General features: G+C 31.4%; 1 protein-coding gene across 1 annotated transcript; it reads left to right on the forward strand.

The window, feature by feature from the left end:
* Positions 1 to 24,250: 24,250 nt before the first annotated feature.
* On the forward strand, positions 24,251 to 26,440 carry LOC121118998 (decapping and exoribonuclease protein-like). The gene is made up of 2 exons (XM_040713606.2): positions 24,251 to 24,449; positions 25,597 to 26,440. The coding sequence occupies exons 1-2, from the start codon at positions 24,251 to 24,253 to the stop codon at positions 26,382 to 26,384; spliced, it is 987 nt and encodes a 328-aa protein (XP_040569540.1). The 3' UTR covers positions 26,385 to 26,440.
* Positions 26,441 to 27,106: the final 666 nt, after the last annotated feature.

Here is a 27,106-nt window from a genome sequence, read left to right on the forward strand (position 1 = left end):
AAATTTTGAAACCAATAATAAAATGTTCTAATTGAAGGTGCAGAGCCCCCATAATGTTTATCAAGCCTTTTTTATTATCTTGAGGTGTTTTGCTTTTCATAAAGTAATGTTTAATCAACATACGAAAAAAATTTCGTCCATTTTTGAAAATCACTTCACTTCTTTGATTCAAATGAATACTGAAGAGAAAGATATTGACCAATCTGGCTATAAGCTCATGTGTGTACTTCCAAGAGAGTCCTGGGGGTCTATAGCTAGGTGGATGGGACAAGGCCCTACTAACTAAACATAACTTCGATATGCGCCAGTTGTTCCACCAATTGAACTTTGCACGTACTTTTCAAACGACCCTCGTATATACATTATACATACATCTCAATATTTTATAGGCATATTTGAGCCTATTATGGGCATATTATTCAAATTTGTGGGATGAGTTAAGATACCCAATAGTTGAATCTATAGTTTAAAACCTTATTTTGATTTAAAAGACACATATATTGCCCTAGATATGATCTTTTAAATATGTCAACTTCTCAGTTTTGAATTGTGACTGTTCATGTCCGCTACTTTAAGTGTTATTTGCGACGTACTTAATCAGTGAATAAGAATAATTTTTGGATATAAATTGACGATCATTTGCCTAACATTACAAATTTAGTCTATAATCAATTTTTGAGAACAATATGCTAGCTTGCTTATGTGTTGACAGGCCACATATGTAGTGAGTGTTGAATACCATTTGTTTTTCTTTGTTTATAATATTGTTTGTCAAAACGTATATGTGTCCAACTTTTCTTCGAAAAAATAAGAAATTTAGGAGTTGAACGTCTCCCAAATTTGCCATTTATTTACGGTTAGATTTTCTATTATTGTATGTGAGACGAGAGGACGCCATCATAACTCCTTCTCTCTTGGACACTGGTTTTCTCATAAAATATATGTCAATAATAGCCTTCTTACTTTTTTTTAGTGTCCTACAGTGTTGCTTGGATAAGGGAATTGTAAAATTGTCACGTTTCTTTTCTAATAATTTATAATATCCACCAATGTATTTATGAGAGGGAAAGAGAGACGTTGTTGGTATTGATAAAAACATAAATATAAATCCATATATTCGTATTAAAAATGCCTGTCGAATTGTCTTTGGCAGATTGCCTATTTATTTTTTTAGTTTTATTCTGTTTATTTTTTCGTTTTTGAATAAGTAATTCGGTAGATGATATAATAATAAACTGAAGAACATTTCAGCATTAATAAACGTAATTTTTAGTCTTCATGTAATAGTTCATATACTTTTTTTTTTAAATGACAAATTACTCATCACTTAGGTGCCTACATATTGCTCATTATCTTTTTTTCCTTTCTCTTATTACTTGTTTTTTGTTCCAATTGCTTATAAATAATTTTTGAGCTGCTATTTTTTTACCAACACAAAAACTATTTCTACTTGGCACATTAAAAAAAATGACAGTTACACTTTATAACTTTACCCATACGTCATACTTTCTCTTAGTAGGAGAGGCAGAGAGCGCTCTGGCTCAATTATAAATGAGCGCCGTTCATTTTTTCGCTACTATTGGAGTATGTATTTGAATTTGGCATTTATATATATATTGTATTCCAAAAAATGAAGAGAAATAAGATACAAGAATAAATCAAACTTAAAGATCTAAAATTATATTTAAATAAAAAAATCCATAAAATGATTAATTCAATGTTTTAACTATTAAATATTTGATTTATTGACAAAATATATATTTTTTTTTTAAAGTTTTCATCTATTAAACTCTGGCATTTACCTTAAATAATTATTGACCACCTTTAGATAATACTTTCTCAGTGTATAAATCAGATGGTAATATATATGCTTGATAAGATCTAAAGGCAATTCTACAAAATAGTCAAATTACTTCTAATATTATTTATTAAATTGATAGAATTAACATTACCAAATACAAATCAGATAATATTTATTGCTAATGAATAGTGTATCCCAAACAGTGTGTTTTCAGGCAATTTTAGTATGCCTTAGGCTTCGTTATAACCTTACATTATTTGCAATAGCAAATCCAAATAATTGGTTAAATTAAAATAGGTTTAGGAACCACTGTCTTAGGAATTTGTAATTACGGGGTTTCCTGTATCATCCTGTTAACCCTGGTAATTAGTTTGAACTTGAGCACAGGGTTCTCAAACTTTTGACATTATGTCTGCCTGAGATTTTAAGATCTTATACTAATTTACTAAATAAAAGTATAATTAATCATATTTTAGTGCTTTACACAATGAGATGATCTCCTCAAGTGAACTCATCCCTCAATCCACAGATCGACTCCGAGTACCTCCCCCCTCATAATTATCCATAAGAGAGAATCTTCCATATACTTTTATGATCTTCCAAAGTGCTACATTGTCCGAATATTTCGAAAATTTCCTTAGTATAAGTAATGAAAATCCAGTGGATTTGTTAGCTGGTCCGTTTTTTTTGTTTTTTTTTGGAATTGGTAATCTGAAGAATGAATTTTCTTTTCCTTGCCAGTTATTATTCAATTCCTGAGTAGTGAACATCATTTTCTGAATAAATTTAAGGGGTACTCAGACGGAAAATGGTGGGGAAATTTGCAATTTCACTAATTGGAGTATCCGTAAGTATTGCTAAGAATTATTTGCGTCGATTAAATTTGCATTAATAATATAGATATGCACTCTTTTTTTCTTTTTTTTGTATTGCGAACAATGGCAATTACTCTAGGTGTACACGCTTGTTGTTCCATTTTAATTCTTAGATCCCACAGTACTAAGATATTAAGCGCACACTTAAAAGTGAGTTATCCACAGATAACTTTGTTATGTTAATATATAGGTAGCCGGAGTACCCGGTATTGCTCGAAGTTATTAGGAACTGACAGACAGACAAACTTTTGTTTAATAATATGTATAAAAATGTACTCCCGTAATTCTTTCTTTTTTAATATGACGCGTATAGCTAAAGCTACACAGTTTTTGCTAAATTATTAATTCTTAGATCATGTATTTCGCAGCTCTAAGATATTAAGAGCATACTTAATAATTATACATATATGGACAAACCTTCCTTTAATAATATAATGGCCTTTTTATAATGGCCTTCCTTTTTTTTCTGCAGTTATCACTTCAACTAGGATTACAAGGTTCGCAGTATTTTAAAATAATAAACCAAATTCTAAAAAAATATATAGGATAATTTTTGACTTGACGCATCATATTTTGTACGTTATGCCAATTCTTACAGAAAAATCTCTTTTCTGGAATTAAAAGGACCAAAGATGGCCTGAGAGGCATCAAATTTTCCAAAGCTATTTCTAGCTACACTTCTAGTTAACCCTTTCCTTGGGATTGAAGAAGAAAGGAGGCATCTTCAGGTCATTGAGGAGACGCTTACCGTTGGTGAGCCTGGTGGCCTTCATGGATGCCGTGAGGATGTGTTGTCTGGCTATTCGGTATGACCTGTACCCAAGGTCCTCATTCACAGCCTTGGAGACCAGCTGCTTGCTCACTCCACGGTTCTTGGCCAACCTGGACAAGGAAGTCCCCGGCGAAGCCTTGATGGACTTCTGGGGGCCTTCAATGAAACGGGGAGTGCGGATTCGGTCACTTCTCATGTTGTGGGCCTTGCGGCAGACCTTCCCCTCAACCTCCCAGGCATTGAAGACCCGGTAAACCGTCGTCTTGGGGTAGTTAAGAAGCTTGTAGATAGCAGAGGGCTTGTGTCCTACTCGAGCCAATTCGAGGATGGCGTCTCTCCTTGCTTGTCCCATGATGACTATTGTTTGTTGTCAAAACAATTGTGGTGGGAAGTTATAGTGTATTGTTCACGCAACCTTTTATATTAGTATGATTTAACCCCGAATATCCACATTATGGATCTGGATGAAGTTTAAAGTAGTTCCAATTTATCGTGGACACCCTGTACATACATACATAATGTAACTGACTATTGCTCACAGAAGAAATAAAACTCTGTTAGTTAAACTACATTTTGTACCTATATTTTCCAATACAATAATCATTATCGTCATCAGTAGTGTAAATTCTAGGTGAGTTATGTGTTTGCTCAAGTAATGGTTTTTTATTTTGTTTCTGTGTACATACTTTATTGTCGTGGAAGTAGCTATAATTACATTAAATTTCTTTCTGTTGTTAATTTATGAGGAAGTTCCCGCCTTAACTTTGTTTTGTTTTGTTTTTAGGAGCAGGATCAAAAAGTCAATTAAAGAGATCAAAATTCCTTTACAAGTGGTGATCTTTGAAAAACCAATAAACGGGGTGCTTTCAAAAAGTAAATTGACTTTATATTTTTAAGAAAAAAATATTTATTTATTCATCAATATTTATGTTGTCCCCAACAAAATAATATCCCTCAGATATTATACATACACTTGTACAAACGTTTTTACCAATCCTCGAAGCACTTCTCATAAGCATTTTTCGGTATAGCCTTGAACTCTTCCAGTTATGTAGCCTTTATCTTCACAATCGTTGCAAATCTCCGTCATTTTATAGGTCTCTTCAGTGTTTGGAATAAGAAAAATTCCCAGGGGGCAAATCCGGGGAATATGGTGGCTGAGGCATGATTGTCCCACAAGCAAAGGTGAATGAGTAGGGGCATTATCAAAATGCAAAAGCCAAGAGCTTTTTTTCCACAATTACGGACGTTCTTTTCGTATTGCTTCTCGCTAGCAGCGCATAATTTTAAAATAATACCCTTTATTGACCGTACGACAATATGCCATGGACTCCTCATGCACTATGCCACGGTAGTCGAAAAAACAGTGATCAAAACGTCTAAAAGAGAGGCTCGTCAATAACGTTTTCCCAGACATCTTGGAAGAGTTTGTACGTCTTGTAAACATTTTTTTAAATCAGTGCAGTTTCCTTGTACGCCATTGTCAACATTTGAAGTGTATTGGAGCATATAATTCATTTTTTACAGAAAGTTTGATGCAAATTATTTGATCCACGTTTTGTAAAGCAAAAAATTGCCAAACACACAAAATACTTATAACCCTTATGCCTCTCGAAACCAAACTAAACATATTACATAGCTGAAACAGTAAATAAATGTTCGTAGCAAGTGTACTAACATTAAAAAAATAAAGCATACCAAATGTAGGTTGCCTGCGAGATTTGAAAAGTCATCTTACTTTTTGAACACACATCGTATGTGGCCCGTGAAAAATGACAATTCACCTTGATGTGGAAGAAATAGTGCTTATGAAGGAAATTTAATTATTTCAGTGCCCATCAACACAAGAGCAAGTTAGAATGATTTTTCTCAAGATTTACAAAAGAAAATGAGAAAAATCCAATATATTTTTTTACTTCAAATATCCGTACAAACAACCATATATTTCATAGGCATATTTGAGTCAATGTTAGGCTTGATATTCAAATTTGTAGGATGATTTTAAACCATTATTTGATTTAAGAGACATAATTTTGACCCGATAAGGACTGTTTAGTCAAATCTATCCTTTTCTCGTTATTTCATTGTGACAACGAACTTTGGCTACTTTAAATACAATTTGCAAAACGACCCAAAGTGTAAATGAAAACAATTTATTTATTTAGAAATTGACAATAATTCGTCGTGGAGTACAAACGTAATCCACATTCAATTTTGAGAAAAGTCATTCTGTGTTAACAGACCACATTTTTCTTTATATTATAAGCAATCCACTTATTTTCTTACCAGCAGTAGTAGCCGACATTATCTTGAGTATTAGGGGTCGGAAAAAGAACAAATTTTGTTTTAATCATATATATAGTTAATAATATTAATAATTTATCTCATTTTTTGGTTGCAGCATTTACAAAACATTTGTCCAAAAGCATTGAAAATTTTGATGTATTTTTTGTTTAAACTTTCATAATCAGATAACTAATATCTGGAAGATAACTGGCGTTGCATAGAGTTATTAAGCGTCGACAAACCGACCAACTTTGCAATAAAAAATTTAGATTTGCCTTTTATAGTTTAAAAGTGTATTTATTCTACGCAGATTAAATTTTCTAATTGATTTACAAATGCAGTGGGCCGTCTGTTTGATTATCTATATATCTCAAGTATTACATTTTTATCTCTGCAGCATAATTTGGCAGAATGGAAAAAATTTACCCTATTTTTGGGTAATATTTTTTTCATCTTGACCAAAAAAAAGTGTAGTAAAATCAAAAATTCCTTCCCTGCGGACGTCCCTGATACGTATATCTGTTCTAGATTTTTAAATATGAATTGATTTATATTTCAACAACAGGCACCAGGCACAAAAAAGTCAAATTTTCCGTTGGTGTCTTCTACTAATACTTTTATATTACTCCAGCAATGCTTCTTATAGCTAGCAAATCTTTTCATTTGCTTATTTCGAATCCAGCCCTAGCTTACAACTTTCTTTACTGCAAAACATTTTGAAAAAAAAAACAAAAAACAGTGGAATTTTGAGTAATTTTTAAACCTAAATTTCAAAAATATTTTTGTCGTTTATCTTCCTAAGAAAAAGTAGGGAGAACCTGTCCCAGAATTAGGTATTATCATGTAAGGGGAGGGGGGATTATGTTAAAGTGATGTCATCAGAGGTAGTCTTATCATTTTTTTGAGGGGGTGTTTTTTTTTTGCAAATTTTGACTGAATGTTTTGCTCCTTTCAAAAAATGCCCAATAAATTTATAAACTTTTTAGAAGAGACCCACACTTTTATTAAATTTTGGAGTTAAATTTAGTCATTTAAAATCTTTAAGACAAAATAAAAAAATTATGCCCATAACTATACAAATTTACCCAAAGTGGGGGCCCCTGATGGTTCTGGCACCACTGATTTAGAGTGACCAGAATTCAATTTAGTTGCACGGTGATACACTGTAGTATGGAATAAAAAATCGACCCAAATAGGTTTATAAATAAAGATCCAACTGGAAAAAATAACGATCTCAGACTCAGCTTCAACACAAATAGATATCTACAAAGACTCCTCTTCATTAAATATTCCCATTCGACACCTACAATAATGAATTCTTTAAACATATATATGCATAACAAACAAAAATTGACTCTATGTACATTCATAGACCGGGTTAAATATGTATTTTGGTTAGGGTGGAGCTTATTTTTAAAAGTTTCAAAATTGGGGTCTTTCAGGTAACAAAAGGTTCATATTAGTTCTTCCTACATTTGATACTTAGGTTAGACATGGTAGAAAGTAACGTACAGTGGAGGAAATAAACATTTGATCCCTCACCGATTTTGTAAGTTTGTCTACAGACTAAAGAAAAGAACAGTCTATAATTTTAGTGTAGGTTTATTTTAAAAGTGAAAGACTGAATATATATATACGAGGGCTGTGTGGAAATTCCGTTCAAAGTCCCAAGAAAGGGCACTACTGGCGCGTATAAAGGTTGTATTAAGTTAGATGCATCTCTTGGAAAAGCACACATCAACTTTCAGCCAGATTAGTCCATTTCTTTCTGCTTGGCATTCGTTTGAATCGAGGAATCGACCGGAAAGATAATGGTGACAGTCTTTTGGATTCAAACGGAATAATCCTCATGGCCTTTATGGAAAAGGGTAATACTTGAATGTTTGAAAACCGAGCTGCAATAAAAATGCCCACGATTGGTCAACAAAAATGTCCCCTTAACAGTTGTGGTCGCAAAATTTATGGAAATAAGGTTCCAACTCGAAATGCCAAAAGCACTAGCAATCTCACTCACCTTCACTCTTCTGTCATCCATCATCATATCATGGATTTTATCAATGATTTCTGGAGTAGTAATCTCAAAAGGGCGTCCAGAACGTTTAGCGTCACTTGTACCCATATGGCCACTCTGAAAATTTTGAAACAACTAATAAACTGTACTAATCGAATGTGCAGAGTCCTCATAATGTTTATCAAGCTTTTTTAAAGTCTCCGGAGGCGTTTTGTCTTTCATAAAGTATTGTTTTATCAACACACGTAATTGTTTTTCGTCAATTTTTTAAAAATCGGTTCACTTACTCGATTCAACCCGATCTGGTTGAAATTTCGTATGTGTTCTTCCAAAAAAAAAAAAAATAAGCACAAAAAATTTCAAAAATACGTTCAGAGAAAATTTAATTTTTTGAAAAAAAAATTGAATTATTAAATTAAACTACTGATATTTTATTTTCTAATGAAAAGTAAAATTACTTAATTTGAGAGGGGAGGCTTCAGCTTCTCCAGCCCACACTCTGTGGACCCCCTTGATAAACATTTTTTTCAAAAAAAAAAAAAAAAAAAAAAAAAATACCCTACATCCTAATGCATACTCATTGCACAATGTTGCTTCCTATTTGAAGCATCTATTTATATTCCCTCTTTGTGCCCAACAATAGCAACATCAAATTAACATATGCTCATAATCATATCGTATAACATTATTCAAAAACTGAATACAATATATACAAATCTATGTATATATACATATAAACACAAAAATACTGTACAAAAAAACCACAGAAACAGTTTTTCCTCTTACAACGAAATCATGAGCCTATATTTGTACAGAGGAATTATATCATTATAACACACCACAACTTCTTCTCAGTATCCTTTATTCCTATTAAAACAATAGCTACAAATGGTTTATTTTATAGGCAAACAGAGGCCTCGAGGACCTAAGACTTAACGGATGACGACGTATAGTTAAGCCATTTGTGGCTACCATGCTCACTTAAGTAACTGTTCCTCAATGTCAACCCCTCTTCTGTAATGAAAAACAAATTATTCTATTATTGCTTTGTTGAGAAAAGTATGGCCGTTAAATTAACACATTACGTATAATGAATTCATTTATTTTTGTGTGGTTAATATAGCTTTTTTAAAGGACGTTGATTTATGGTTGAAACGGATTCAATTAACTGAAATGAACTTGTCCTCATAACACCAAATATAATAATAAACATATGATCCTATCTTTGTAAATACAAATGTGTAATGACAAATAACTATAGTTATTAACAAATATGTAGAGCTGTATAAAATATGACCTTAACATATGGGATTTTTTGACTAATTGACAATTTGGAGAGTATTTTTATTTCCACAGTTATTATCATTATTGAAGAGAGAACAGTTCAGTATAAAGTAACCTTTAGAACGTTTAATAAATCATAAATGATGGAGAGCAACACAGAGTGTTGGAGAGTTATAAGTAGGTTTTTAAATCATAAGCATTTTCAGTATGAAAAGAAAAATTTACGTGGTTGTTCTTATCATTTGAAAAATGTTGGACCATTGAGCAGTTATCTGTCATGACGTTTCATTAAACTAGCTGTGAGTATCTGTGAGACGAAGGAAATGAACACAGTTCCCACTCTGTTATCAAGCAAGAATTATTCCTTTTTCGATCCGATATTACTACAAAATTATTTTGATCCGATATTCCGATCCGATTCCATATTTTACAATTGATTAGATTTTCCCCTTGTCTTTGAAAGCATTTGTTTTGTTTTGTGACAATTGATAGTCGCATTTGCTCGCAGATTAATATATTTAAAAAAATCAAAAATAAATATTCATTTGTAACTTTTCAGTGAAAATACTTTTATTAGACTCTGGAATCGGAAGGAAACTTAATTTTTTTTCAGTCAACAAATCATTTTTTCAGATTCGAAAATACGGGGTGCGCCGAAAAAATCTGTACACTTTCAATCTAAAAATTTATCAAAATGTACTTCAGCAACGAGTTGTAATAGGGGTGTCAATAAAATAGAAATAACTCATAGGATTTCTTGGCTACCCTAATCATCGATATAGTCATCATATTTTATTCAACTCTACCAATACCAATTAATTCCGTATGTATTCCCATAAATTATTTTATTATGAAGGGCAAAACATTTCATACATATTTATTACCAAGAGGGAGAGCAGAAAATGTTGGTACAACAATTTAAATATTACCCATAAAAATATCCAACTCATACCAAACATCCATGGCTTAATTGCTTATTTTTCTAAACATCCATTTAAAAAAAAAAGCTACAAACAAGAGTTGAAACGACTTATGCTTCTAATTGCATGTTTAAAAAAAAAAGTAATTAAGAAACTCTAATTTATAATAAAAACATTACCTGTTCAAAAGTTAGTTTTTTCTTCTTCTTCTCCTGTCTAATATGTATTTATAGTTTAAACGTATGTAAAATTACTTTTTCAATAAATTTCATAGTTTTGTATAAAAAAACAAAAACAAATTAGCTTAGCTTCACAGTATCCACCTCAGTAATGTTATTTTATGTTAAACATGTGCTAAAGTTAATTACCTGGAGGCAAGTTATATTATATTTTAATTGTTTTTTGGGGTGTTATTTTACTTACAAAGATAGACACATATGTATGTTAAATCACTTAAGGACAATTTGAATACATAGCACCTGCATCGTTATGTAAGAGACTTGATATAAATGTAAAATGTGGGTGTTCTTTGTCTGTGAATTAGTAATTGAGTATATTTCTTCATGTTAAGGAGCCAATAGTTGCAAAAAATGGACACGCAATTGACCAGTAATGTTAATGTAATGTATAGATATGATGCATCTATTAAATCTTATTATGGATACAATTATTTTACTTTTAAAATAACAATTTCATAAACTATATTGACATATAAACAGACGAAAGAGCATTTTATTTTTAATTAATACTGTAAAAGTTCAGTAGAGTATCATTCAAAAACTACTATGTGACTAGTGGTATACCTTCAGCTGAAATGGTTTCAATTCATAATTACTTTTTATGAACTTTTTTTTATGATGAACACCTCAATTTTATTGGATTTTTCTTGTAGGAACTGATTTAATAAAAACATTTGAAGAATGCATTGTTCTTCCTAACTTTTTCTTCAATTATCCTTCATACAACTCTCACAAAATGTGTATAACCATACGAAAAATCAAGTAAAATGGAGTGTCTTATTTGACAGCTAATTTTTTCTGCAAATTTTTTCATAAAATTGCATAGTTGCTTCAAATTACAAAATATAGATTAATAAAGAATGGAGTTTTCTTCAGTTATTTTATAAATGCATGAACGAGCATACGTATACTATAAAAATATAAAGTGTCATATAGTTGAAAAGTACATTGAGTTTATATATCTCAGAATTGTTTTGTTGAGGCAAGCAGGAAGAGAAGTCCTTTTTGATCTGCGGTCATAAATTATCGTGAGTGTTTTTCCTATTATTGCTTCCACTTTAGTGTCATTTAGTCCTCTCAGCCAATCTGACACCTTGAGTCTTATGCCAAGTCTATCAGTTAAGATACTCTCCACCTTCAGGGGCGCCCGCAGGATTATATATTTATTATTATTTTATTTTTTTGGGAGGGGGGGGGGCGGAGTTTGCTTGGTTTTTGGAACTCAATGAAAACGCCCCAGCAACTTCAGAGGATGAATTAAAAAAAAACTGACAAAAGTTTGTCATAATATTTGACTACTCTGAATGAAGGGATGTCAAAACGCATAAAAAAATGTATTAAGCTTAAAGGTCGTCATATTGGGAAGTAAATAAGGTTTTTGCCAAAAAAAATTAGGTTATTTTATGAGTTTATTTTTTCTTATTATAATTTTTGGACATACTGTATATTTAGTAGTTAAGAAAAAAATAATATTAACATGTAAATCTCGACTTTATATCATTACAATCAGCGAGAGGGATGGGGTGAAATACAAATGGAATAAAGACAAAAATCGAATTTATTTATGAGGACATAATCCAAAACATATCCAATTTTTTATCTCAGTTCATTTGAATTCTGAAATATGTGGGATTCTAGTAATTCGGAACTATTATTGCTCAAAGTCTTTTTTCACCCTTAAAACAATCCCCAAATTAAAAGTAGGATTAATAAAACTAATGTAAAAGTGTTTTTATGATTGTATAGTGTTCCATTTTTAGGCTGAAAATGTGAAAAAGCAAAACTCTTCTTTAAACCATTTTAACTTATTCATCATTCATAATGATAAGAAATATCTTGCTTATATTATAGAAAAATATTGGATGTTTTATGAAAAGAAATATATTTCCTTGGATATGCATAATGCATATCCAAATATTTTGTATTTTTTGTGTGATCCTTTTTTTTTATGGGGAGTGTACTAGCAAATGGTTAACATTATTATCATATTTTTTCTGATTTCCATGCCCATTTCAAGACGTCATGCCCTGTAGAAGAAAATTTGAAGGAAGATACTCATAAAATGATCGTTCATCTTAAGAGATGTTCGAATTCGTATTCTGTATTCCAAGAGGGACCACGAGAGGAGAATCCATCCGAAAAAAACTACCGGACCTCATAAAGGAGTAGAGTGCATCCCTTCCTTAGGAATGAGGTACCAGGATCAAATAATATAGAAATTCATTCACGATGAATAGAGAATGTTAATATTTCAAAATGGGATCACTTAAAAAATACAAAACGGAACAAAAATCCTTGTAGATGCATATTTTTTAAATCATAAATTGAATCTTTTCTACTATTTAAGCTATCATATTCTGCATCACCATGTATTATGAATAGGTTATGAGGGTCTAAAGAAGAGTGTGGTTTTTCATAATTTTTCAGCCTAAAATTGAAAATATATCGAGTATCCATAAAAACACTTTTACATTGGTTTGATTCAAATTACTTATAATTTGTGGATTGCTTTAATGATAAGAACGACTCTGCACGATAGTAGTACCGTATTACTATGATCCCAGATATTTCAGAATTGAGATGACTGAGAGAAAAACTAAGATCAGTTTTGGATTTTGCGCTCAAAGATACATTTGTTTATTGGATTTAATTTATTTGGAGGAAATGTTTGTTCTCCTGTGTTATTCGCCCAGTTTCACAGTTTTTTGAAATAACAGTAGATGAAGAAATACCTCTAAACTATTTGAAATGTGTTTGAACAAAGTCTCAGTTGCAGGAAAATTATAGACATAGGAAATCCTTTTTTAGACTATTAGATAAATAATGAAAGAATACTTTTATCCACTTAAAACCCCCAAGTTATGTTCTACTAATTGATTGTATTATTGATCATTTAATCCCAAAACATAATATTTTTCCTACTATACCTCTACACAAAGTATGTCTTCCATTTCTATAAGGTGCCATTGATATTGTAAACCTATAGATTGAAATCTATAAACAGGGTGCAGTTTTCAAATTAAGAATTTTCGAGACCAGGACATAAACTTTTTTATTTCTTAAATTAGTAGAGACATTTACAAATCCATTTATATACAAACGTAGGGACCCTCCATGAACCTAATCATTTAATCCACCACCCTCAGCCTCAACCACAGCCTCCAACCTGGCGCGGAACCAGCTGCACACCTTGATCAAGGGATCTTTATTCATATTGTTCACAGCTTCAATAATGGAGGCTCTCAGAGAAGCCAAATTGTTGTGAGCACGCCTGTGGGACTCCGTCTTTAAGATGCCCCACACGAAATAGTTCAAATCATTTCGATTTGGGGAGCTTGGGGCCACATTTCCTTAATCTAGAACATCTCCAATTTGTCTTAAAGCCAATTTTGTACGTAGATTGCTCTCCCTTCTTCCTTGCTGGTCTTCCCATCCCTCCAGACTCCTTGAACTCCTTAACAACTTTGTACACGGTGACTGAGGATTACTTGAGAAATTTAATGATCTCTTTGGCACACAGCCTGCATGGAGGGCGACAATGATGGATGTACGATGGTCGTAATCGGAGGACATTTTCAACACTTTGTAAACAAAACTTATACAAAATTGTCTGTTGAATCTGATAAATTGGTTTTATAAGCTGTACGACTAGGGGTTCCCAAGAAAAACAGGTTTTAAAAAAATCTTAATTGTAAATCTACACCCTGTATATGTCCTATGATAGAAGTGTATCTACATAAACCATCTAATTAATATAAATTAAATATTTGTGTTAAATGTATTTTACATTCAAAAAGGCTAAAAATGGACATTCAACTTTTTGCAAAGTGTTCCAAATAATATTACAATATGTTGCTGAGGAAATGATTCAATAAAAATCTATTTCATCACCCTCAGATATAAAAGTATCTAAATTATGTTTAAACATGAGAATAAATAATGATACAAAATTTATTATGTAGATACCTAACCTAAAAGAGAGTATCTGTGTTCAAGATGGTTTCCCTAAACATGCATATAGGTTACATAGGTGTATGGAAGTATAATGGCAAAGTAATAAATATCTCTGCGTGGTATTTTTAATTCAAACAATAAAAACTCATAAAATATTATTTATTTATTGTACAGGTAATATTCATAATATACAAATACGACCACAATAAAGGTAGTTTGGACTCAAAGTTTTGCCTGCTTACGAGGATCGTTTGTAAAGTACGAGAGATGGCGCGTATCAAGGTTCTGTTTAGTCAATAGCACCTCTTGGAAGAACTCACAGCATTTTTTAGCGTGATTGGTCTCTTTCTTTCTATTTGGCATTCGTTTGAATCGAGGAATCGGCTGGGAAAAATAATGCGACTGTCTTTTGGGTAGACAAAAATACTATTACATCTGTATATAATTCATCGTTATGGGACCGTTTGAAAACCAAGCTACACGAAAAAGTCCCACGATTGTCCTACAAAAGCCCTTTTCCATCACGACATTGCACTAGCTCACACCACAGCTGGTCACAACATTAATAGATTTAGGGTTCCAACTTGAGATGCCCACAGTACTAGCAATCTCACATACCTTCACTTTTCAGTCATCCATCAACATATCAATGATTTCTAGAATATTAACCTCAACAAAGTCCAGAACGTTCAATATCACTTGTGTCCATATGGACACTCTGAAAATTTTTAAGCCACTTATCAACTATTCGAAAGTTGCAGAGTCCCCATAGTTTTTATCAAGCATCTTTTTAGTCTTCTGATACAAAAAAAAAGTTTACAATAAAGTAATGTTTAGTCAAAAAACGAAAAGAGATGATACTCACTAAACATAACCTCGATACGCGCCAGTGGTGACATCTCTCAGATATTGTCCAAAGAGTGCTTTCTAAAACCAATTGGTAGTAATGTAAAGACTTTTCTCATATCAACATCAAGGAGTGATCAGAGAATATTTCAAAATATTTATTTGACCCTATAAGACCCACGAGGCTCGTTTGTACTAAGAATTTCCTCACTAATTGAAATAAGAATCCTTATCATTTCTAGAAACCAAATTGTTTTTGTTTTCCTTTTTTATTATTGATATTTGAGATTTTGGTTGAAAATAGAGAAATTATTATAAATTTAATGTAATTTTCTAAATTAATTTCATAAAAAAAATACGTGATTTAAGTACTGGTTCTATGCGACAATACGTTAGCAACGTTGGGAGGTCACAAGTGACAAATTTACATTTGTGTCTATTTGAACAGCCCATTGGTTTCCTGTTAAAAATTGCAATCCATCAAGTTTTTGTTCCAAATATTGTCAAACTCTTTAAATCCAAGATTCGAAAACTAATGTCTCAAATGTGTTATGTATGGCGTTCACTGTTTTGCAAAGCTGACGAGGAAGGTATAGTTCATATCTGTGAGTATTATTGGCTCAGTCTTTATTTAGAAGAATTTTTAAAATTATTTAATAAAAGTGGGTTATTTTATCATGTCTGTAAACGTAATTTATTTGTGATATTTTAGGCAATAGGTTATTTACATTAAACAAAGAATGTATTAATACAAAAATAGCAGCCTATAGTTTTCTGAAAGAAAACTGCGTCAACTTTAGAAATTAACCCCAAGTAAAACATGTTAGAAATTAGATAGTATAATAAAGATAGTAAGTGTAAGGGGGGTCTGGGGAGTAGAAATCTTGGATTCCTGTTTAATCAAGAGCTGACGTCGAGGGAACTTTCAGGACCAAATATCCAGCTCAGGTCATGGTTCTCGGTTTCAAGGCCAATGAGAAAGTCAACACGGACGTCTTACTCAGGTACCATGCCTTGCCATGGTTGAGGAGCACGTTCCCCAGGGATAACTATGTGCTTACCCAAGACAGCGACCGGCATTCACGTCTGTTACTTTTATGCTGTCTAAAAAAGGGGCAAAAGATGATTTTTATATAGCATTACAATAATGAGTTCTTGGTACTTATTTTTTTATTATTACCATCCTTTCAAATGCATTTTTTGGCATTTTATTTTATGTTTAAAACGAAGCTATTATTTAATCTCTAAACGTTAATACGGGGTCTGATCTAAATAAAACTGTTATTTCGAACTCCGTATTCAATTCTCTTTTTCTCAGATAAAAATGTTAAATCATTTTGGTGTACTCTATCAAGAGCGTCCAGAGGGTGTGGGATTTTTTTCTTTTTACTAGAAAATTTAATATTATAAAAAAAATTCATAAAATTTTAGTTTTGGTGAATAACTTGATGGATTTTTAAATGTTTCCCCATAAAATTTAATATTTGAAATTTGTTTTTATTTCAAACAATTTAATTTTTTGTCAACAACTGTGGATTTTTGATTTTTTTTTTTTCCAAAAATCTTGATATCAAATATTTTTTTTTAAATTCACAAAAATCCATTTTTTGTGAATAGCTAAAAGGCTCTTTGATTTTTTTTTTTCCAAAAAAAAAATATTTGAAATTAAATTAGTTTTAAATAGCCATGGATTTTTGAAATTTAATTTTTTTATTTGTTTAATTATGCTCACTTCCTCATATCCTGGAGATGCCTTCTTTACTTTTTATTTCATCTTGGCCAAATTAAAAACCAGGCTCTTAGAACACTTAAGAATGTTCGTAATCTTTATCACATCAACTCCATTATCAAGGAGATCTGGGATGCGAAGCCTTTATACTTGTTGCTCGCACATGATGATGAAATGACAAAAGGATTAGTATAATTTGTTTATGTAAAAAGGACGGTGGAAACAGAATATCAAAAAATAATTAATAAACCTTTTTATAATAATGAGAAAATAAACATTAATTAACGGTCCAAATTTTGCTGTCCTACCCAGTATAGTGTATATATATATATATATCTAATTTGGACAATCAAATTTTGTCGGGGGTTATATCCCCTCCCCCCTTCAATTACAACCTAAAAGAATTTTCTCGACCTACCACCATTCCGAACAAAAAAATGAACGTTAGTTTTAAAAGATTGGCGGATTGGCTTTACAATATTCATAATCGGTATCGCTACCAAAGAATAATCAAAATTGTTTGGGCCCTAGTTTCAATGGTTCATTTGTATGTATTTTTTGATATAATCATTAATAATTATAGGTTAATATTTATTAAAAAAAAAAAAATAAGTTTCAAACTCTATTATATAGTCACGTAAAATATTAAAAAAAAACATCTTAATTACAAATTGCAAAATCTCCCAGTTTTCTGTAGAAAAAGAAAATGGGAGAATGTGGGTGCTCAGAAATGGTAGTATAAAATTAGTTTCTTATCATTTTTTTTTTTTTTTTTTTTTTTTTTTTTTTTTTTTTTTTGCAGCGTGGATATATGTTTATATATATATGTATTCAGGTATATTGTAATAAAGGTTTCTAATGTCTAACAATATGAACATATACTTTGTAAATAAAAATGAAATTATTTGCTGTTTTGGATTACAAAATTGAGGTCTTAATATGAAAGAAACTAATCCTCAATATTACACAACAGATTAGATATTACAAACAGTCAGAGCCAATATATCTTTTTTTTCAAAATTTCCGACTAAAATCACATACTCTACCATGTCTTATTTTATTTTTCCACAAAATAATAAAAAACCTTTCTTAATAAACAGCTTCATTCTTTTTTTTTTAATCATAAATTTTACGAAATGGGTAACCTTTAAAGGTTTCTTTTTCCTACATAGACTTTGTCAATATTTAGTTTAATGACATTTTCTACCTCCACCAACAAAATTGAACAGAAATTATGTTTGTTTATCTGTGTATAAGCAGGGTTACCGAACAAGTTACAAATCAATTTTGGTAAGACATTGTAGGAAGATTATATACGTTAAAAATATGAAGCCATTAAATCCTGAGAGCTCAAGGTCACAGGCGGGTTTTTTTCTTAACAAGATTACGAAAAAGGTTACAAATTTAATTGGGTGAATGTTCGCAGGAAGGTAGTAGATTGCAGGGGTGTCCACAAGGGGAGATGGAAGGGCTGAGACCCCCCAAAAAAAAAGTAATTTACACTTTTACTAAGAAATTTGATATTTGAATTTTTTTTCCAAATTTAATTTAATTTTTCTAATTTTTCCTCCCAAAAAGTTTAATTTTTAATTTTTTTTTAATATTTTCGAATAAAACAAATCCAAAAATCAAACCCACCCCAAAAATATAAATATATATATAAGCCTGTGGAAGCCTCTGGATACGATACCTCTGGTACAAGGCCGTTATATTTTGGGATGTCAAAATCACTCAAAGTGTTATAACGCACAATCAACCATAATTTTTGAACAATTTGAGATACATAACTCAAATTAAATTTTGGTAGGTCAAAATCATACAAAATGTTAAAAATATTTTAATCAACCATAACTATAGAAAAAATAGGGATACAAATGATTGTTAAATTTTAGAGAAAAAGGTTGTTGGATAAAGGTTTGCGCTTTACCGAGTGATCATTGTATTTTTAGATAGTGATATTTTTTCTATTTCTAAAAAGTAGTTTGAACAGAAAAAAGTAAATAATTCAAAAATTCCACTGACGTCCCATTTTTAAACTCTAATACTCGGCATGTAGCCTATAGTAAAGAATGGTTGTATAATACTCCAAAAAGTAACGCATCAAACAATGAACAAAGAAACTTTTGATAGAATAAGATAAAATAGTTAAAGAACAGAAAAGTTTATCCTTGCAAAATAAAAATAATAGAATTTCCCTTAAATGCATTCCTTTTTTTGGAACATATGGAAACATATAATTTCAATTACTTCTAGTCCATACCTTAGGCTCTGCACGTTATTAAATAAGTGAAGTTTTGAATAAAAAAAATGCATTGTATCTTTTTTTATAAAAAAAGTTGTGTACAAATTGGGCTCTTGGATAAGCTGCAAATCTCATAACGTCTATTTAATTATAGGACCAGCTTTTCAACAACAACTATGATGGAAATCCAGTGTAAAATGGTCATGTTAAATAAAAAGAAATCAAAAATCAACATGGTAATCCTGAGAATAGGAAGAATGTTTTGGAGCCAGTAAATAAAAAAATCCCTTGTCCTCAAATATAAAGAAACTATGTATGTGTTTGGACCACCAACCCCTTTTTTCATGGCTCTGGAGACAATAAAAAAAATAAAAGAATAAGAACGTTATGCAAAAGCTGGTAACCAAACGTTTGGAGAGACTATACCTCCCGAGGATTGAATTCGATACAAAAATACTATTTAAAAGCCATTTTACTTCATCAATGCAAAAATGGGACCGCCCCAGAATCGCTACCTCATCAATTTATACAAATAAGTCGAATAGTGAGTATGAGAGTATGATCTGTACATACATTCTGTAGCTAGAAAATAGAAACGTCAGCACATGTTTTCTACGAGTGTGATAGGGTGAATCCTTTTGGTAAGGATGTGTCAAGTAAAGTTAAAAGAAAAACTACAAGTCTCAACGTCAGAAACTGATTGTGTAGAAGGCACCAATCCGAATCTTCCCAGGGTGGAGGCCATCATCAGTAAAGTGCAACTTATAATATATTCTTGCAGATGTAACAAGTAACACATACCAACAAATTCGGAAGGTGTAATAGAGAAAGAACTCGACGTTTTAGCTATTTTTTCCGACAATGGTCGTTAATTCGGACATTTGGGTACAAGTATGGAAGAAAAAAAAGAATAAAGTAGGGATTTTTATTGTCGTTCTTCTTATTATTGTTCTTCCATCAACTCATATCAGTTATGTGTAAGGAATGTGTTATATTCAGTTAGAATATTAGAATTGTAAATAAAGGTATGCCGATTAGGTTTTTAAAAAAATGTCTTGGAGATGAGAAAGAATAATACTCATGACGTTTCATTAGATCAGCTACAACAATCAGCTGTGATAACAAAGGAAGGAGACAATTATATAATCAATGAAATTTACTAAAACTACTCCGAATTCGATTCCAAATTTTACTTTGATTCCAAAAAGGACTTACAATTATTACTCAGTAACAAATCCTTCGGGATAAACTCCGTCTTTTATGAACACACACGAATGTTCAATCAGGTTTGGAATATAATTGAATCTATTTAGGATTCCCGGAAAATTATTCCCTGTTAAATAAAAACCTATATTAATAAACTCATTTCAATTTCTACTATTACATCTTCCCCATTCAATGGATTCGGGGGAAGGTCATTTATTTCCCTAACTTTTTGCATATTTCAATTCTAGGAAGATTCTTAATTCATTTATTTTAGATATAATTTCCATTTTTTTTTTTTTTTTTTTTTTTTGAAATTTTAAAAATGAAATTCCAATTTTTACATTTTTTGGAAAGCATTTAAAAAAATCAAAAGTTAGACACAAAAAATTAAATTTAAAAAAAAATTCAAAACTTAAATTTGAAATATTACATTTTTTGGTGAAAATGATTACCTTCAATTTTCATTTAAATAGTTCTTCAATTGTGAAATATGGCTTTGAATCAAAATTATACTTTAAAAATGTGATATTCAAGAGGAGGCCTTAAAGGCACAACTTACTGCATGTGGAAATTTTAAAGATCATTTTTGTGTTTTAAATCAGAATAATAAATGTGAGTGTTTTCCTGCGATTGTTCAAAGAAATAAATTTTGTTGCATAGTGTCATGAATATTAAATTTATATAATAATTGTTCTTTACTATAGCTAAATATTTGGTTGTTCCTAAGGTTAACAGAAATACAAGGTTATACTATAATTAGTGTACGACTCATGTTTGACTTCCACCACGCTTTTAATTTTGACGTCAGAGTTGCGTGTTTTGTTGAAATCTGTTTTTCTTGCCCAGCAGTCGGTACGATACATTAAATTGGAAAATTCTAGTAATAGTTACGTAAAACACTATGAGTGGTTGCGTATTGTGTCAAAATCTCCCTGTCTTATCCAATAGTCGGTACAATGCATCAGATTGAAAATTCTAGCAAGCCCGATTACATGATGGCCCAACCTTATATTTCTATTAACCTTGGCTGAAGTGATTGAGACAAGTTCGTTAGAAGGGAAAGGAGAAGAGTTAGCTACAAAATTCCACCAGCATCAATTTCCTCACGAATTTTAAATTGGAAAAACATTCCATAGTTATTCAGAGACAAAAAGCTCATTCTTACATACCACATTAGCAAATGTTTCTCCATTCGTCACTGAACACGACGACTCACAATTATCGGTCGTACTTTTTGATATGCTACAAACTGAGCAAAATAGTGTCTGAGATCCACACCTACCTCACTATCGTTTATCCTTATTCCATCCCTAGTTGTGCAACCATCTTTCAGTGGGGTGGTGAGATCTGGGATGGCACTTTTAAGCTTGAGAAAGGTGTCGCATCAGTAAGGTCCTCGGACCACGACCAGGCAAGAGACGATGATAGAGTACTTTCAGACGACAGGAAAGCGGTTTTCCAGCCTAAAGAAGAACAAAACTCACCTGAAAGAACTTCTGCTTAAGGGGGACAAAGCATGTTCCCATATAACCAACGATACCAGGCATTTCTAAATGCGGAGAAAGGTGGAAACGATCCAACGTACCCACATAGCAATCTCTCTGACCGATTTATCTTCTGTAAGCTAAGGCACCTGCTCCACAGGGTTCAGCAGGTGATGAAGTGAGTTAACGAAAAAGCCCTCCATGTAGTTGTGGAAGTTGGATAACCATTGGCATTACGTTATCCGAGCCGGGGAAGACTATGTGACATGATTGAGTATTTTTTTATAAACCTTTGAATGTAATTTCCTGTCTTACCATTCTCATTTCGGAACAACCTAATAAATTCATGTTTGAAGGGAGGTGAGAAGTGCATATTGTATGGTAGGTAATATTAATTATTCAGTATACTCATGAAATAAAAAGCTTTAAAGTAATATAAAGCAAACAACAGAAAGCGTGTACATATACATATGCAATATGACATTATCGGAAAAATGGTAGGGGAAAAAAATGCAGAAAGAAGGAAAAGTGAGAAATAAAAAGTTTTTTGAAACTTATTTCCGTACAGGCTATAACAACAAAATCCGCACTTTTGATCCATCTATTTTAAATTGAGATTGGTAAAGATTTATTCAAAAAAAAAAAAAAAATCTGACGAGCAGATATAATCTTTGAGAATTTATCTCAGTCAATCTGTTGGCCTCAATAACGGATTCCATTCGGATCCTACACCGTACAAAGTCCCTAGAAACTATAACACAATCTCAATTCAATAGAGTCGATCAGGACTTCTTGATGGACCTCTGTTGATTTAAAAGTCATGGTAGCTCCAGATATAATACTATATAGGATGAATCGGAAGCTAGGAGGCCAAATATCCTTCTTAATCATTAATAGAGTAAAAACTATGGAATAGCTCAAAAACAACACACTCGGAAGAAATTATTCTCTTGAACTCAATGTGCGTAGGTTCGCGCCCTGTTCATTTGTAGGGAAGGAAATTTACTCTATACATACGGAATCCACACAAGATTCCTAGATTAGATGGAAAATACTTTTATTTAAAAGTGAAAATCCATCTAAATAATTAAAGAAACATTAAATATATATATATCTTTGGACACCCAGTCGTAAAAGTCCTGTGTGATCACTCCCCTAGGATCCTTGGTCGCCAACATGGCCTTCCTCAACTCTGCAAGCCTTCTCCTTTTAATCCCTCTCATATTTCAGACCACAGTATTATTAAGGGTTAATATCCATATCCAGGGACGTCCTCAGTGGGTAGGATGGAGGGGCTGTACCCCCCAAAAAAAAAAAAAGTTGAAGAATTTTTGCTATTTAATAGAAACATTTATTTAGAAAAATTTTATTTTTTGGGATAAGTAATGGATTTTTGAAATTTTTTTCCAAAAATATTAAATTTCTTGTCAATAGCTTTGGATTTTTGAAAAAAATAAATCAAAAAATTTAAGATTTGAAATTTGTTTCCAAAAGGAATAATTTTTGAAATTTTTTTTCACAATTTTTTTTTTTTTTTTTTTTTTTCAAAAAAAAATCTAAATACCAAGACCCCTAAATATGATCCTGCAGACGCCTCTGGTATCGTTCTTCAAGAAAATTATCACAACAGTACACTGCGTTCTGCCTATGAAAATTTAATAGGCTTGAAATCTTTCCTTATTGACAATATGGCGGTGTTTTAGCCACAAATTGTAACGTTTATATGGATATTTCACCCCAAATAGAGCAAAGTTGGGAAATCAGTACCCCCGTATAAGTAAGAAGTAATATTATCTTGAAATAAGCCAACCAAAAAAATATAAGAAGATGTAATTGATTAAAATGATGGTAGATATTTTGCTTGCAAAAAGTTATGAAAAAAATTATATAACTATCAAAGTTATAGGATGCAGGCTTTTGATTTATTATTTTTACTAGAGTTCCAAAGGTTAATTTGAAAGAAAACCCTAAAATATTCCTAAATCAATCCTTTACTTAAATTTATAGTTATGTAGATATATATTGTGAGAGTATTTTAATTAGGTATCGAGTAGACCTTTCAAACGTTAGTAAATTACTGTCAAGAGAGTAGTCATGGCGCTAAGGGATTTTCGAATCCATAAATTGATTATTTCATTAATTGATGTTTATCAGTTTACTGACTAATTAATAAAATATTATGTAACAACCAAAGGGTTCTTCGTAAGACTTTTCTTAAAGTTTCAATTAGTAGGATCTCTAATAAGGTATCATCTTTCATGTCATGTAATTAAATATAACTTAATTTTTAAATGAAGTAATTTTTTTAAAGGGTGGAACATTGAATAGCTTAACCTATGTTTAATATATCAAACAGTTCTACATTGGATAATTACTCAATAACTGTTTAAAAAAACATACGTGTCCTGTTCAAAAAAGTATCTCAAAGTAGATAACCACATCAATATACGTCTACACCCATTATATCTTTAAGAACTTTTCATATTATAATCTTCAACAATTCTCTATTTCAAAATAAAGAGTTTCTGTGATTTTTAATTTTTCGTGTTGCTGTAGAAAAAATTCATAATAGATCAAATCTACAACAGGATAGTAACAGAAATGTGGCAATATCTCCTGGTTTCCAGATATATTGTAGCTAGTCCATATCGGCCAAAAACATCCCTCTTAAGTCTTGGTTTTGGGGTTGTTGATTTGAGTGGAAAGAGGGTGCCCCTCACTGGCTATGTCTTTACAATTAAATTAACTATCCGTTGTATTTTTTATGTTTGTATCTACACCTTTACTCTAACTGGAACATGTGATATATTATTTAAAAGATGGTTGCAAAAGAAATTCAGTAGTCTCACAGGAATCTACAAATTTTAATAAATAAGAAATAATTTCACATTTCAAAATGTGGATATATATATATGACACTCTATTTATGGATGATTTGGTATAACTTTTTTATCAAATTATGTACCTTTTATAAATTATAAATTTTTATGAGTCCTTTAATAGTATATTAATTCTCTTTTAAGTATTGACAACCAAAAAAAAAAAATATCACTTTCATGAACTGATCATTTCATGCCAAAAAGAGAAACTCCTATTGATTAAAAGTGCAAAGGAAAGTCCAAATGAAAGGTGACTACACTAATTATTTTGAGTTGAAATATACCTTTCACAAAATTAACATATGGACAATAGTATTCAATCACTTATAAAAACGAAATCATATCATTATGGAAAACCCAAATATTGAGATCTCCCTGAACGAATCTCCATGTTCAACAATTTGTGAGCCGTACTTATTGGGCTCATTTGCCCTGAATGAGAAACGAGAATGGTTTGAAGATGCAAAGCCTTTTTTTGAAAGTGTATGATTCAAGCTATTGGAAGGAATACCCTTTGAGAGAGACTCCCATTGATTTGAGGCAATATCAATCTCTTTGGAAGGGAGATGACTATTTTGAAGAAGGAAATGTACCATTATTGAGTATGAGATTCCTTCTGTCATAATTTTTGTGCCTAGTATCTCTGATGTATCTAATTTTTAGAGATCTGATTCTTTGTCTTTCTTCAAAAGAACATATAAATTTATAAATAGTTAATATTAAGGTTATCCTTACAAAGAAGTCATTAGTCTCTTTTAAAAAAAAAAGAGATTTTTACTTTATAATCAATAAATAATTATCAAAATTAATATTCATTGTGTAGTACAATTTTGATATACTTTATATAGCGGTTGAATTTATGATGTTCAAGAAAAAGAAACAGTTGCAAAGTCCTGTGTTGTAAATGTCCTTGGTATATCTTTATAAAAGTTTGTAATCCTATTCAACTTAGAAATCGTATTTACGAAATATTTTGTCATTCGAAATATTTCTTTCTAAAAATATTTTCAAATTGCCATAGTGATTCACTTTGTAATATATCAAATGTTTATACCATATTTTACACAGGGTGGATCCATTCTCATCCTCAAGTCCTACCAGCAGATTTTGTTCTTTCTCGAGGAATTTTAGCAAAGATGATGAGAACTCCATATGAGAAATATGAACCTTGGTATTTTTCCGTGGTTAAACATCGCAACACTTTTTACTTCAAACAAAATGAAACCGATTATGAACGTCGTAAAGAAACAACCATTCGAAATTTCTACAGCAAATACTTTCATTGGGGGAATCAATTTGACTACCATCTCACTAAAAGAATTACTCCTGATATAAATAATGTGCTGAATGTATGCCAAGAGTATTGTGGAGTGTATCGCAGAAAAGTTAATGATCTCTGCCTTCTATATAATGCAGAAATTGATGGAGTGATGATGAATCATGAAAACAATGATCCACATCGCCCTGAGGATTTTGTGGAATTTAAACTAACTCTTGCTATACAAAACGAGAGACATTTTGAAAAAGTTGCTCAGAGGAAGTTCATAAGATGGTGGGCTCAGTCTTTCTTAGTTGGGATTCCTAGGATTGTATGTGGTTTTCGTGACTACGACGGCTTAGTTCACGAAATTAAAGAGTATTTGACAGAGGAGATCCCAAGCTCTAGAGGAGTCACTTGGAAATCCTCTGTTTGTTGTAATTTTTTAAAAGATATACTATCATCACTAAAAAATAGATCTGACTTGTCTTCGGATGTTGTATATTGTATTTCATGGACTCCTCCAGGAATGACCATTAATATAAAAGAAACTGAAGATTCTCTGGAATCCATTTTACCTTTATGGTACACAAATTAAATTTATTTTATATAAATAAGTAAATTTAATGAAATTTAGTCATTTGAAAGTGTTGAATGGGGTGCTTTACAAAAACAATCAACATATCCTACATTGTAGATATTATGTCGATAAATTATTATCAATTATAATTTAAAAATAAATCCAATACAGTTTTTATATAATAATAACACTCATTACTTTTATTTTAATAAGTCTAATCATTTTGGAATATTTTCAATTACTTTAATCCAGTTAAATTCTTATAACAAAAAATCCTTGCAATAACTGTCATGCTTAATTATTTAATTTTTTTTAAAGATACACTTACATCACTAAAAAATAGATCTGACTTGTCTTCTGATGGTGTATATTGTATTTCATAGAATCCACCAGGAATTTTTATTAGTATAAAAGAATCTGAAGCCAGTCTGGAGTAAATTTTACCTTCTTGTTACACAAGTTGAATTTCTTATATACAGAGAGCGGGGATCAAATTGTCGCCTACTTTAAACCTTGATAAATTGAAGACGACATTATCAAATAAAAAACCGGTTACCGAATAGGAAAGCTAGTCAGCTGAAGATACGTAGTTCAGTTAGCATCATGCCTGTGGTCTATTTTGTCTGGGGCTATGTCTCTCGACATAGCCCCAGACATCCCCATAGCACCAAGGCCAGCCTGATGGACTCCATCAAGGAGGTATTCGGCAACATGGACAATGAGATGGTCAGAAGAGCCTG

Source organism: Lepeophtheirus salmonis, chromosome 5, assembly GCF_016086655.4.
Source record: "Lepeophtheirus salmonis chromosome 5, UVic_Lsal_1.4, whole genome shotgun sequence".
Taxonomy (NCBI): Eukaryota; Metazoa; Arthropoda; class Copepoda; order Siphonostomatoida; family Caligidae; genus Lepeophtheirus; species Lepeophtheirus salmonis.